The 13,254-nt window shown below is 43.3% G+C and overlaps 1 protein-coding gene across 1 annotated transcript in view; it reads right to left on the reverse strand.

Moving 5' to 3' along the window:
• LOC140411422 (pecanex-like protein 2) overlaps positions 1-13,254 on the reverse strand; it is a 429,375-nt gene that overhangs the window by 252,279 nt on the left and 163,842 nt on the right. Inside the window, exons 16-19 of the mRNA XM_072500529.1 lie at positions 12,126-12,217; positions 6,365-6,474; positions 5,591-5,696; positions 453-545 (exon numbers count right to left, since the gene is read on the reverse strand). Of these exons, the coding sequence (XP_072356630.1) occupies positions 453-545; positions 5,591-5,696; positions 6,365-6,474; positions 12,126-12,217 (401 nt within the window). The remainder of the gene's footprint in view (positions 1-452; positions 546-5,590; positions 5,697-6,364; positions 6,475-12,125; positions 12,218-13,254) is intronic.

A 13,254-nucleotide genomic window follows, 5' to 3' on the forward strand; every position in this document is an offset into this window, starting at 1 on the left:
ACATTGATTAACAGTTTGCTGTTTAATCTTGTATGAGCAAATCCCAAAGTTATGCTATTAAATACAAGAGAAGTCCTTTAATAAATGTTATAAAATGTCAATATTCTGTTTTAAGAATTTTCCTCTGGTCCCCCCCCCCCAACCTGAGAGGTGAGCAGAAATGTCTCAAACATGATTCAAACAGGTTAGGAGGGGTTATTGGGTTATGGGGATAGGGTGGAAGTGAGGGCTTAAGTGGGTCAGTGCAGACTTGATGGGCCGAATGGCCTCCTTTTGCACTGTATGTTCTATGTTAAGAAATGTCCATATGGTGTAAAAGCTCTTGTTCATGTACTGAAATGAATAGAATTCAACTGATCCTTACACATTTAGGAAACATTAAGCTGTAGCACATCTCGCCAAAAAAGCTGAAATGCCAACATGGAGGAACAACATTTAATGTGAAAGTATACCTTCAATGAAAGGAAAACAGTAGTTGCACTGATTGCGAAGGTTAGAAGGGTAATCACTGCACACATAACAAGATCGGACTTCAAGACTTCGCTCTGCAAAGGCATAATACATTTTAGCATTATTATGAAACAAAAACAATCCCAAATGTTATTTTTTAAATCAATGGAACATCATAAGAACATAAGAAATAGGAGCAGCAGTATACTATGCAGTCCCTCGAGCTTATTCAATACAATCAGGGCTGATCTGTCTTAATTCCACATGCCTCTACGCTCCCCATATCCTTTCATTCCTTGAGACACCAAAATTCCATCTATCTCAACCTTAAATATACTCAATGATGGAACATCCACAACCCCCACAAATAGGCAATTTCAATAATTCATAATGCTCTAAGTGAAAAAATAATCCTCCTCACCTCTGTCCTAAATGATTGACACCTTATCCTGACAGTGTTCTGTATTCTCAAGCAAAGGAAACAACAGCTCAGTGTCTACCCTATCAAGTCCCTTCAGAATTTTGTAGTTTTCAATGAGATTATCTCTCATTTTTTTAAATAACACAGAATATAGGCCCAGTTTACTCAGCCTTTCATCATAGCACAACTCTCTCATCCCAGGAACCAATCTAGTGGATATTTGCTGCACCATCTCCAATGCAATTTTACCCTTCCTTAAATATGGAGACCAAAACTGCTGCCAGTGTTCCTGGTGTTGGCTCACCAAAGCCCTGTAAATTGTAGTAAAACGTCCTTATTCTTGTACTCCAATCCCCTTGCAACAGAGACCCAAAACTATTTGCCTTCCCAATTGTTCATGTCCTTGCATGCTACCTTTCTGTGTTCTTTGTCTGAGTATACCCAAGCCTTTATAGTTTTTTTTGTCTATGTCATTAATATAGTCTGTAAGTAGTTGACATTCCCGCACTGATCCTTACGGCATTCCACTAGTTACAGCTTACCAATTTGTAAATGCTCTGTTTATCCATACTCTCTGCTTCCTGGCCATTTACCAATCTTACATTCATCCTAATATATTACCCTCAATTCCATGAGACATGATCATGTGTATTTGTGTGGTATTTTATTGAATGCCTTTGGAAATGCAGGTGTACCACTTCTACCAATTCCCCTTTAACTACTCTATTAGTTACATAAACAAAAATTCTAATAAATTCGTCAAACAAGACTCCCCTTTCATAAACCAAAAACAAGATGCTGGAAAATCTCAGCAAATCTGGCATCATCTGGAGGGAGAGAAAAGAGCTAACGTTTTGAGTCTAGATGACCCTTGCTTTGAGTCCAGCAAGGGTCCATCAAGTCCAGATGACCCAAAGCAATGACAAAGGTGTCATGATATGCAGACAAGGCAATAATGATATACAGACAGGCAGCTAATGAACACAGAGAACAGGACATGACCAATGAGCAGGCAGGACATTCAGGGGTGGTATCTCACTATAAAAGGTACGAAGCACTCACACTCCACCACTTTCCACTGATGAACATATACAGAGTGAGTCAGGGTGTATACACAGTATCACACCTCCAGCACGTGGCTAAGAGCTAGTCTGGTTCAGTCAGACAGAGTAACCACACTTAAGTTAGCAGAGAGTCGAACTCATAGAGAACTGTGCTACTGGTTCAATAAATCAGATTGAACTAACTTCAAGGTCTGGAGTATCTTTTGGGTTAAAGCTGCATCCAGTTGCAGCCTGTGTTATCCCAGAGTACATAACACATCAAAAGGGTCATCTGGACTCGAAACGTTAGCTCTTTTCTCTCCCTACAGATGCTGCCAGATCTGCTGAGATTTTCCAGCATTTTCTTTTTGGTTTCAGATTCCAGCATCCGCAGTAATCTGCTTTCATCCCCTTTCATAAAACTATATTGACTTTGTCTGATCATACTATTATTTACTCAGTGCATTTCTAAAACTTCCTTAATAATAGATTCCAGTATTTTCCTGATGACAGATGTCAGGCTAACTGGCCTGTAGTTCCCTATTTTCTCTCTTCCCCCTTTCTTGAAAGGCATTTTACATTTGCTAACTGCTGGGATTCTGCATTCCAGAATCTAGGGAATTTTAGAAACTCAGAACTAGCACATCCACTGTCTCTGCAACTACCTCTTTTAGAAGTCTAGGATGTAAGCCACCAAGTCTGCTGGCTTGTAGTCCCTTAGGTATCTCCAAATAACTTTTCTCTGCTGATATTAATTACCTTAAGTTCCTCATTGATATTAGACCCTCAGTTACCTTTTATTTCTGTATGTAATTTAATGTCTTCTACTGTAAAGGCAGACTTCTTCAATGTTTCTGTCATCTCCTTCTTCCCCATCATTTTTCCAGCTCTGCCTCTAAGAGACCGAAGTTTACTTTAGCTACTCTCCTTTTTATACACTTGGGAAAGATCTTACAATCTATTTTTATATTCTTGGCTAGTTTATTCTTGTATTCTGTGTTTTCATTTTTTATCAATGTTTTGATTGTTTGCTGGTTTCTTCAGTTACAATCCCCTGGCTTACTTCTATTCCATAAGCTTTTTCTATTTTTCACCTAATACTACCCTTAACTTCAATTAAACCATAGATGGATCTGTCATCCTGAGTTTTGTTTAGAAAAGATTTTTTATGTATTTTTGTTTAACATTTTGTATTGTTTCTTCACTGATTTCCATTGTTTATTTACTCCTATATCTTCCGGTCTATTTATCCAACCAACTTTAGACAGCTCTCCTTTCATACCTATGTAACTTAATTTAAGTTTAAGATTCTTAACTGGGACTGAAATATATTGCTTTCAAACTTTTAAAAAATAAATTTAGAGTAGCGAAATATTTTTATTTTTCCAATTAAGGGGCAATTTAGTGTGGCCAATCCACCTAACCAGCACATCTTTGGGTTGTGGTGGTGAAACCCACGGAAACACGGGGAGTTAGGGGCTGGTTTAGCACAATGGACTAAACAGCTGGCTTGTAATGCAGAACAATGCCAGCAGCGCGGGTTCAATTCCCGTACCGGCCTCCCCGAACAGGCGCCGGAATGTGGCGACTAGGGGCTTTTCACAGTAACTTCATTGAAGCCTACTTGGGATAATAAGCGATATTGATTATTATTATTATTGGAATGTGCAAACGCCACACGGACAGTGACCCAGGGCCAGGATTCGAACCCGGGTCCTCAGCGCCGTAGTCCCAGTGCTAACCACTGTGCCACCGTGCTGCCCTGCTTTCAAACTTAAAATGGAATTCAATTGTATTTTCTCCACTTTTTCCGCAGAAGATCTTTTAGTATGAAATTACTAATTAAACCTACCTCATTGCACACTGCTAGATCTAAAATAGCTTTATCCCTAGTTTGTTCCACAACGTCCCAGGAAACTGTTGCAGAGCATTTTCCAGATTACCTTTGCTAATTTGATTTGTCTGGTAATTTAATGCAATAAATCTATACTTCCTGGAGAGCTCAAGATCCACCCTTCATGTTAACATGTTAAAATTATAACGCAAGGGCGCCATTCAGCAGACTGTGCCTAAATCAGCCTTTTATAAGAGCTATCCCCTTAATCGTACTCGTGCAAAGAGCATAACTCTGCAATTTTCTTTTCTTTTCAACTTTACATTCAATTCCAAAGTTAGTAAACAGAGCTCACAGAATTAAGATAATCAGCAAAAGAACCAGAGGGGAGATGGGGCGGTCATTTTTTTTACATAGCGAGCTGTTATAATCTGGGATGCACTGCCGCTGAAAACAGTTAACAACTTTCAACAGAGAATTGGATTAGTAATTGAAAAGGAAAAAAATCATGGGGTACGAGGGAATATTTCAAGCTTTCTAAATGAAGAGTTTTTCAGATGCCAATATTGTTCCTGTCAATCAGTTACTGGAAACCTAGCATTTCTAGACTGAATCAATTCAAATTCATGCCCTGTGTATGTAAGATGCCCTACGTGTTGTTGCAACAAGTCTGAACATTCCTATAAGCTAGACACTTGTCCCGTTGGAGAATCCTCGTTAGTCAAAACCACACCTAGAGGCAGAGACAACGGCAAAAGCCTCCAAGGAACCACTAGAACTGCTGTCAGTAATAATAAGAAGTCATTCAGCCACATCAACCTATTCCACAATTCAATAAGGTCATGGGTTATCTGTTTCTTAGTGCCATTGACCTGCCTCGATTCTGTAACCCAGGCATTGTCAAACTCGGGGCCGCGAACTGCGGGTGGGTCGCGGGCGGGTGTCGGGAGGGTCGCGGAGCCATCCGTCGCAGCGCTCCCAATTGCGCAAATCCGCGTGCAGCAGCCAGCTTTTAACTATTCTGACTGCAAGCGGCCTTCAAAATGGCCACGAACATATAAAAAAAAGTTGGCTGCACTGCGCATGCGCACGATGATCAGGCACGCATGCGCAGTGCGGCTGCATTTTAAAAAAAATACGGTTGCAGCCTTTATTTTTACAAGTTCGGGAGGCCAAAGGGACCATTGTGGCCAAGGGGAATCCAAACCATTTCCTCCATTTTTGTCAGCAACAAACAAGGTAAGAGAAAATGGTGGGTCGCGCAGGCCAGCCGGCATGGGTCACGCAGGTCAGCTGCCGTGGGTCACGAAGGTCGGCCAGCGTGGGTCGCAAAGGTCTCCGGGTTGGGTCCCGAAGGTTGGCCGGTTGGTAAAAATGGGTCCCCGGAAAAAACACTGCTGTAACCCTTAATACTCTTAACTAACAAAAATCTATCAATGTCACTTTTGAATTTTTCAATTGATCCCCACCCTAGTGTGGGAGAGATTTCCAATAATTTTTCTGTGTAGAACTACTTCTTGACATCACCCCCAAATAGACTAGCTCTAACTTTAAGGTTATATTCCTTTGTTCTAGACTTCTCTGCCAGGGGAAGTAGTTTAACCCTATCACATTTTTTTATCATCGTAAACATCGCCCTTTAATCTTCTTTGCTTATGTGATTACAAATCAAGCCAATGCAACCAACCCTTTTAGCGCCTTTATCATTCTGTTTTTGTTCTGAAAACAATTTAGGAAATTCAACTCTACAATGTAATTTAAGATATTTCTTTTTGATGCACCAAAAAAGCACTGTTGTCAAATTATCACAAATCGATTATTAATGTGAGAAGGAACATATACCACAGAATTCCTCAGTTTTTCAGGAAGAACATCCTTGTTTTCTGACAGAGGATGCTCAGGATTCTGGACTTCCAATTCATTGAACAGCTTGGAGCGAATGAGAGACCTGTAATGAAATAAAACACGCAATCAAATAGCAGCATGGCTGTGCAAACCTGATATGCAATCCACATGAATCCATTAGTTTTATATTATTATTAGCTTTTATACAAGAGTTCCAGTTTTCCACTACCTTTTGTGTTGTGTTGCAAGGACACCGACCTGAAATGTTAACTCGGTTTCTCTCTCCACAGATGCTGGCAGGCTAGCTGAGTATTTCCAGCATTTACTGTTTTTAAAACATTTATCTTGCTTGCAAAACAGAGCCACCCTTGCCCCCTTCTATTTTCATTGATGCAGTCAGTAGCTATTTAACTTGGTGAGCCGATCTGCTCCAGGACCAAAGATTCCTTTGAGCAGGGGCAGCACGGTGGCGCAGTGGTTAGCGCTGCTGCCTCACGGCGCTGAGGTCCCGGGTTTGATCCTGGCCCCGGGTCACTGCCCATGTGGAGTTTGCACATTCTCCCTGTGTCTGCGTGGGTCTCGCCCCCACAACCCAAAAATATGTGCAGGGTAGGCAAATTGGCTATGCTAAAATTGGCCCTTAGTTGGAAAAAAAATTGAGTACTCTAAATTTTGAAAGAAAAAAAAAGATTCCTTTGAGCAAACAGATGCTTGTAACCTCCTTACCCTCAATCAGTAACAACAATGGGAACTCTGACCAAAATGACTTACATCAACACTGCTGGCTCACTGCTTTGTCTGCTGAGGTGATAGGAACAAGCAACCAGCAGTCCACAGTAAGCAGAAAATAGCACCGGAATATGTTGCGTATCCCATGGTCTCTGCATAAAATAAATAAATCACAGGCCATGTCCTCATTTTTTCATTAAATGTCCAATAGCACTTTACCATTTTACACTACAAGTGAAATCTTTAATTCAAAAGATCCTCAGTTACATTGATAGGCTCAAGGATGTGATTGCACTAGAAAGGGTGCAGAGGAAATTCACCAGAATGTTTCCTGGGCGAGATCGTTTCAGCTATTTAAAAAAAAAATGTATTTTATTACAAACATGTATCAAAGCATGTTACAGCGAATAAACACCCCGGGAAACATACTTCCCAACCATCAATTATAGAGTCTATACAGATTTTCCCCCTTTTTCATCCTCCACCCATCCCCCACCACCCACCACCCACCCTCCTGCGACGAACAGCTCCTCAAACACGGTAACAAACATCCCCCACCTTTTTTCAAACTCCCCTGCTGAGCCCCTTAACTCATACTTTATCTTCTCTAAGTCGTACAGGTCACCCAACCATGCCTCTACCCCTGGTGGCAATGCCGACCGCCACTCCAGCAAAATTCGCCACCGTGCAATCAGAGAGGTGACGGCCAAGACATTTGTCTTCCTCCTCTCCATGAGCTCCGGCTTCTCTGAGACCCCAAATATCGCCATCAAAGGGTCTGGGTCCACCTCCTCCTCCACTACCCTGGCTAAGACGTCGAACACTCCCGCCCAGAATCCTCCCAATTTTTCGCAACCCCAAAACATGTGTGCATGATTCGCTGGTCCCCGCCCACACCTGTCACACTCATCTGCTACCCCCTGAAAGAACCCACTCATTCTTGCCCAAGTCATATGCACCATGTGCACCACCTTAAACTGTAACAGGCTCATCCTTGCACAAGAGGAGGTCCCGTTTATTCTTTGCAGTGCCTCACTCCATCCTCCCCAATTGATCTCCCCTCCCAATTCCGCTTCCCATATCTCCTTGATCTTCACCACCCGCTCATCTCCCTGCTCCCCACCACTTGTATATATTCCCACTTCTTCACTCCCCTTCCACATCCGGAAGCAGCAGTCGTTTCAGCAGGCGTATCCCGGCAACCTGGGGAATCCCTCCAGACCTTTCGCGCAAAGTCCCTAACCTGCAGATACCTGAACTCACTCCCCCTCGGCAGCTCTACCCTCTCCCATAGCTCCTCCAGACTGGCAAACCCGTCCTCCAAATACAGATCCCTCACCTTGACCAGCCCCAATTCCCTTCACCTCCTGTATACACTATCCATTCCCCCCCGGCTCAAACCCATGATCTCGCACAGCGGCGTTAGCACCGACATCCCTTCCATCCTAAAATGCCTCCTCAGCTGATTCCATATCTTCACCGTGGACTGCACCACCGGGCTCCCTGAATACCTACTCTGAGCCATTGGCAACGCTGCCGTCACCATAGCCCTCAAACTAGACCCCTTACAAGATTCCTCCTCCATCCTAACCCACTCTACCCCTTCCCCTTCCCACCATCGCCGTACCTTAGATCGTTTCAGCTATGAAGAGAGGCTGGACAGGCTGTGGTGGTTTTTACTTAGAGCAGAAAAGGTTGAGGGGGAAACCTCATCGAGGTGTACAAAGTTATGAGGGACATAGATCTGGGATAGATAGAAATAAACTTTTCCCCTTATAAGAGGGGTCAATAATCAGGGGCATAGATTTAAAGTAAGGGGCAGGAGACTTAGAGGGGATTTGAGGAAAAACTTTTCACCCAGAGGGAGGTGGGAATCTGGAACTCACTGCCTGAAAGGAAGGTAGAAGCGGGAACCATTGTAACATTTAAGAAGCATTCAGGTGAGTGTTTGGAACGCTAGCAAAAGTAAAGTAAAGTCGCCACAGTCCCAAATGACCATAGGCCACTTTTCCCTTTGAGGTGGAGAGCTGACTGTTGGTGATTTAACCCGAGGATCATCACACCTCAGGCAAGGGGCAAGGTTGGGAAGTCAGGCCTTCATGAAACGCTATAGCATACAAGGCTACAGACCTTGTGCTAGAAAATGGGATTTGGATAGATAGGTATTTGATGGCCAGCACAGACACGATGGGCCAAAGGGTCTATTTCTGTGCTTTAAAACTCCATGACTCTATGACCTGGGTCAGATATACTTCAGAGCACCATCTATTAATAAATTATTCTAGTCTGACAGATTGCGGAGGAGCAGAGGACAGGAGTGAGAAATATGAGAATGACTAGAGCGAGGGTAGGTCCGATCAAGGACGGTAGCGGGAGATTGTGTATTGAGTCTGAAGAGATAGGAGAGGTCTTGAATGAGTACTTTTCTTCTGTATTTACAAATGAGAGGGGCGATATTGTTGGAGAGGACAGTGTGAAACAGATTGGTAAGCTCGAGGAAATACTTGTTAGGAAGGAAGATGTGTTGGGCATTTTGAAAAACTTGAGGATAGACAAGTCCCCCGGGCCTGACGGGATATATCCAAGGATTCTATGGGAAGCAAGAGATGAAATTGCAGAGCCGTTGGCAATTATCTTTTCGTCCTCACTGTCAACAGGGGTGGTACCAGGGGATTGGAGAGTGGCGAATGTCGTGCCCCTGTTCAAAAAAGGAACTAGGGATAACCCTGGGAATTACAGGCCAGTTAGTCTTACTTCGGTGGTAGGCAAAGTAATGGAAAGGGTACTGAAGGATAGGATTTCTGAGCATCTGGAAAGACACTGCTTGATTAGGGATAGTCAGCACGGATTTGTGAGGGGTAGGTCTTGCCTTACAAATCTTATTGAATTCTTTGAGGAGGTGACCAAGCATGTGGATGAAGGTAAAGCAGTGGATGTAGTGTACATGGATTTTAGTAAGGCATTTGATAAAGTTCCCCATGGTAGGCTTCTGCACAAAGTAAGGAGGCATGGGATAGTGGGAAATTTGGCCAGTTGGATAACGAACTGGCTAACCGATAGAAGTCAGAGAGTGGTGGTGGATGGCAAATATTCAGCCTGGATCCCAGTTACCAGTGGTGTACCGCAGGGATCAGTTCTGGGTCCTCTGCTGTTTGTGATTTTCATTAATGACTTGGATGAGGGAGTTGAAGGGTGGGTCAGTAAATTTGCAGACGATACGAAGATTGGTGGAGTTGTGGATAGTAAGGAGGGCTGTTGTCGGCTGCAAAGAGACATAGATAGGATGCAGAGCTGGGCTGAGAAGTGGCAGATGGAGTTTAACCCTGAAAAGTGTGAGGTCGTCCATTTTGGAAGGACAAATATGAATGCGGAATACAGGGTTAACGGTAGAGTTCTTGGCATTGTGGAGGAGCAGAGAGACCTTGGGGTCTATGTTCATACATCTTTGAAAGTTGCCACTCAAGTGGATAGAGCTGTGAAGAAGGCCTATGGTGTGCTCGCGTTCATTAACAGAGGGATTGAATTTAAGAGCCATGAGGTAATGATGCAGCTGTACAAAACCTTGGTAAGGCCACATTTGGAGTACTGTGTACAGTTCTGGTCGCCTCATTTTAGGAAGGATGTGGAAGCTCTGGAAAAGGTGCAAAGAAGATTTACCAGGATGTTGCCTGGAATGGAGAGTAGGTCTTACGAGGAAAGGTTGAGGGTGCTAGGCCTTTTCTCATTAGAGCGGAGAAGGATGAGGGGCGACTTGATAGAGGTTTATAAGATGATCAGGGGAATAGATAGAGTAGACAGTCAGAGACTTTTTCCCCAGGTGGAACACACCATTACAAGGGGACATAAATTTAAGGTGAAAGGTGGAAGATATAGGAGGGATATCAGAGGTAGGTTCTTTACCCAGAGAGTAGTGGGGGCATGGAATGCACTGCCTGTGGAAGTAGTTGAGTCGGAAACATTAGGGACCTTCAAGCAGCTGTTGGATAGGTACATGGATTACGGGAAAATGATATAGTGTAGATTTATTTGTTCTTAAGGGCAGCACGGTAGCATTGTGGATAGCACAATTGCTTCACAGATCCATGGTCCCAGGTTCGATTCCAGCTTGGGTCATTGTCTGTGCGGAGTCTGCACGTCCTCCCCGTGTCTGCGTGGGTTTCCTCCGGGTGCTCCGGTTTCCTCCCACAGTCCAAAGATGTGCGGGTTAGGTGAATTGGCCAATGATAAATTGCCCTTAATGTCCAAATTGCCCTTGGTGGTGGGTGGAGGTGTTGAGTTTGGGTAGGGTGCTCTTTCCAAGAGCTGGTGCAGACTCAAGGGGCCGAATGGCCTCCTTCTGCACTGTAAATTCAATGATAATCTATGATTAATCTAGGACAAAGGTTCGGCACAACATCGTGGGCCGAAGGGCCTGTTCTGTGCTGTATTTTCTATGTTCTATGTTCTATGTTAAACAGTGTAATAGACTGAATGTTAAGCTGTTCTTCTTTTCCCAGAGACTATTAACGCATTGTTGGTTTGTATGGTTGGTGCTAATTCTCTGCACACCTTCAAGAGGGAGCTAGACCAGTTCCTAACTGGGATAGCGATCGTGACATATGGAAGGCGAGTGGTTTTATAGATAATACTAGCACCTTGCAGTCTCTTGGACTCGTTTCAAGTAACTGAGGATTCTCACCACTTTCTGGGTGAGAGGTTTTGTCTGAATTCCCTAGTTGCTTTTTTGCTGACTACCTTATATTGATGGGCTCACGTTTTTCTCTTCTCCACACCCGTGAAAACATTTGATCTGTGTCTACTCTATCAAAACCTTTCATACTTCAAATAATTTCTATTAGCCACCCCTCAGCCTTCCCTTTTCAAGAGAGCCAGCACAGAGCATCCTATGCTTTATTAATAGAGGCATAAGCAAGGAGGTTATGGTAAACCTGTATAAAACACCATTTGGCCTCAACTGGAGGGTCCAGTTCTGGATACCACACTTTAGGAAGGACTTGAAGACATTAGAAAGGATGGAGAAAGGGCAGCACGGTGGCGCAGTTTTAGCACTGCAGTCTCACGGCGCCGAGGTCCCAGGTTCGATCCCGGCTCTGGGTCACTGTCCGTGTGGAGTTTGCACATTCTCCCCGTGTTTGCGTGGGTTTTGCCCCCACAACCCAAAGATGTGCAAGGTAGGTGGATTGAACACTCTAAAATTGCCCCTTAATTGGAAAAAATAAATTGAGTACTCTAAATTTATTTTAAAAAAAAGAAAGGATGGAGAAAAGATTAATGAGAATGATTCCAGTGGTGAGGAATATCAGCTACAAGGCAAATTGGAGAAATTGGGACTCTTTGCTTTAAAGAAGGGAAGGTCGAGAGGAGATTCCACAGAGATATACAAAATCACAAGGTGTCAGGACAGGAAAACCAGTTCCCATTGGTGGAATGATCTAGAACAAGAGGGCACAGATTTAATCTAATTGGCAGAAGAAGAAATGGTGACATGAGGAAAAACTGCAGCAAGTGGTTTGGATCTGGAATGCACTGCCTGAGGAGTGTAGTGGAGGCAGATTCAATACAGCCATTCAAGAGGAAATTGAATTATTACTTGCACAGGAAGAAAACGGGGAATTGAGCCAGATGAATTGTTCCTTCGGAGAGCCACATAGACGCAATGAATCAAATGCCCTCCTTCAATAACCATTCTGCTATTCATTTAAGCTTCAACAATATTATTGTTTCAATTTATTTCTGTTTTCTGACTTCACTTCCAGTTGCTTCCAAATTATCCTTTAGCTCAAATGTCCAATTAACAGCTTACCTTTACTGTGCCAATACATAAAGCATACAGCAGCGATACAGCAAGTAAACTTCGGGAAAGGCCATACAGTGATGAGATTAGACCTGTCGCAGCTGAAAGACACAGGTATTATGCATGTGATTTTACTGTGACAAATTCCTCCACAGTCAATAATCACCACACCGTCCCCTACAGTTAACACAGGCTGCAAGTTCCTCCACGGCCACATTTCTGCTTGTGCTGATGGAACACAGGTACACAAGTAAACCCAAGAAATAAAAACCAAATAGCCTTGTAAATCACAAATGAGTTGAAACATAGGGAAGAATAAAGAGGAGAAGTAAGTGTCTAAATGGGGTAGAGAAGCAGAGAGATCTGAGAGTACTGATACACAAGTTATTAAAAGCAGACTGCAGGTTAAAGCCATAAAAACAAACCTAGCACTGGGGTTCATTTTCAGAGGAGAAACACAGAACCAATGCTAAACTTACAAATGAACTTTTATTAGACCAGTTCTGCTCTCCATTTTATAAAAACGTTATAGCAGCACTGAAGAAAGTACAAAAAAACTTACAAGGATATTATAACTGGAAAATTAAAATTAATGAGGAAAGATTGAATGGGCTAGGGCTCTTTTCTCTAGAAAACTAAGAGGTGGCCTGATAAAAGATAGACGTACAGAAATGTTTCCATTTGTGAGCGGGAGTGAAATGAGCGGCCTGGGAGTGGGGCGGGGGGGGGGGAGGCGGGGGGGCTTTTCAGCAACTTTCACGCCGAACCTTCGGCACTGCAGCCTGCAGGCGAGTGGAGAACAAGGTTCCTGAGAAGCAGAAGATATTCCAGGCGGACAATGGGATGCCAGTCTATTTAAAAGGTGGTGTGATGGATGCACTGCTCTACAGGCTAACCATGGGCCTCACTGTTGCGGGTGCAGATCTATTTGTCTACAAACTCATCAAAATTGCCCTGCCCACGAAGAAGTAACGTCAGCTCTTGGACATGCCTAAATCTTCGTTTTATTTCATAACCCTGTTAAACTGTAAATTATCTGGGGACCTGACTGCTCGCGGTTTATGTGAACAGTTATTTATTTGATGATGAGGCTTGTATAACTAATAAATAAAGTGATTTATCACGGGGGGAGAAAAAA

This window comes from Scyliorhinus torazame, chromosome 4 (assembly GCF_047496885.1).
Source record: "Scyliorhinus torazame isolate Kashiwa2021f chromosome 4, sScyTor2.1, whole genome shotgun sequence".
NCBI classification, from domain to species: Eukaryota; Metazoa; Chordata; class Chondrichthyes; order Carcharhiniformes; family Scyliorhinidae; genus Scyliorhinus; species Scyliorhinus torazame.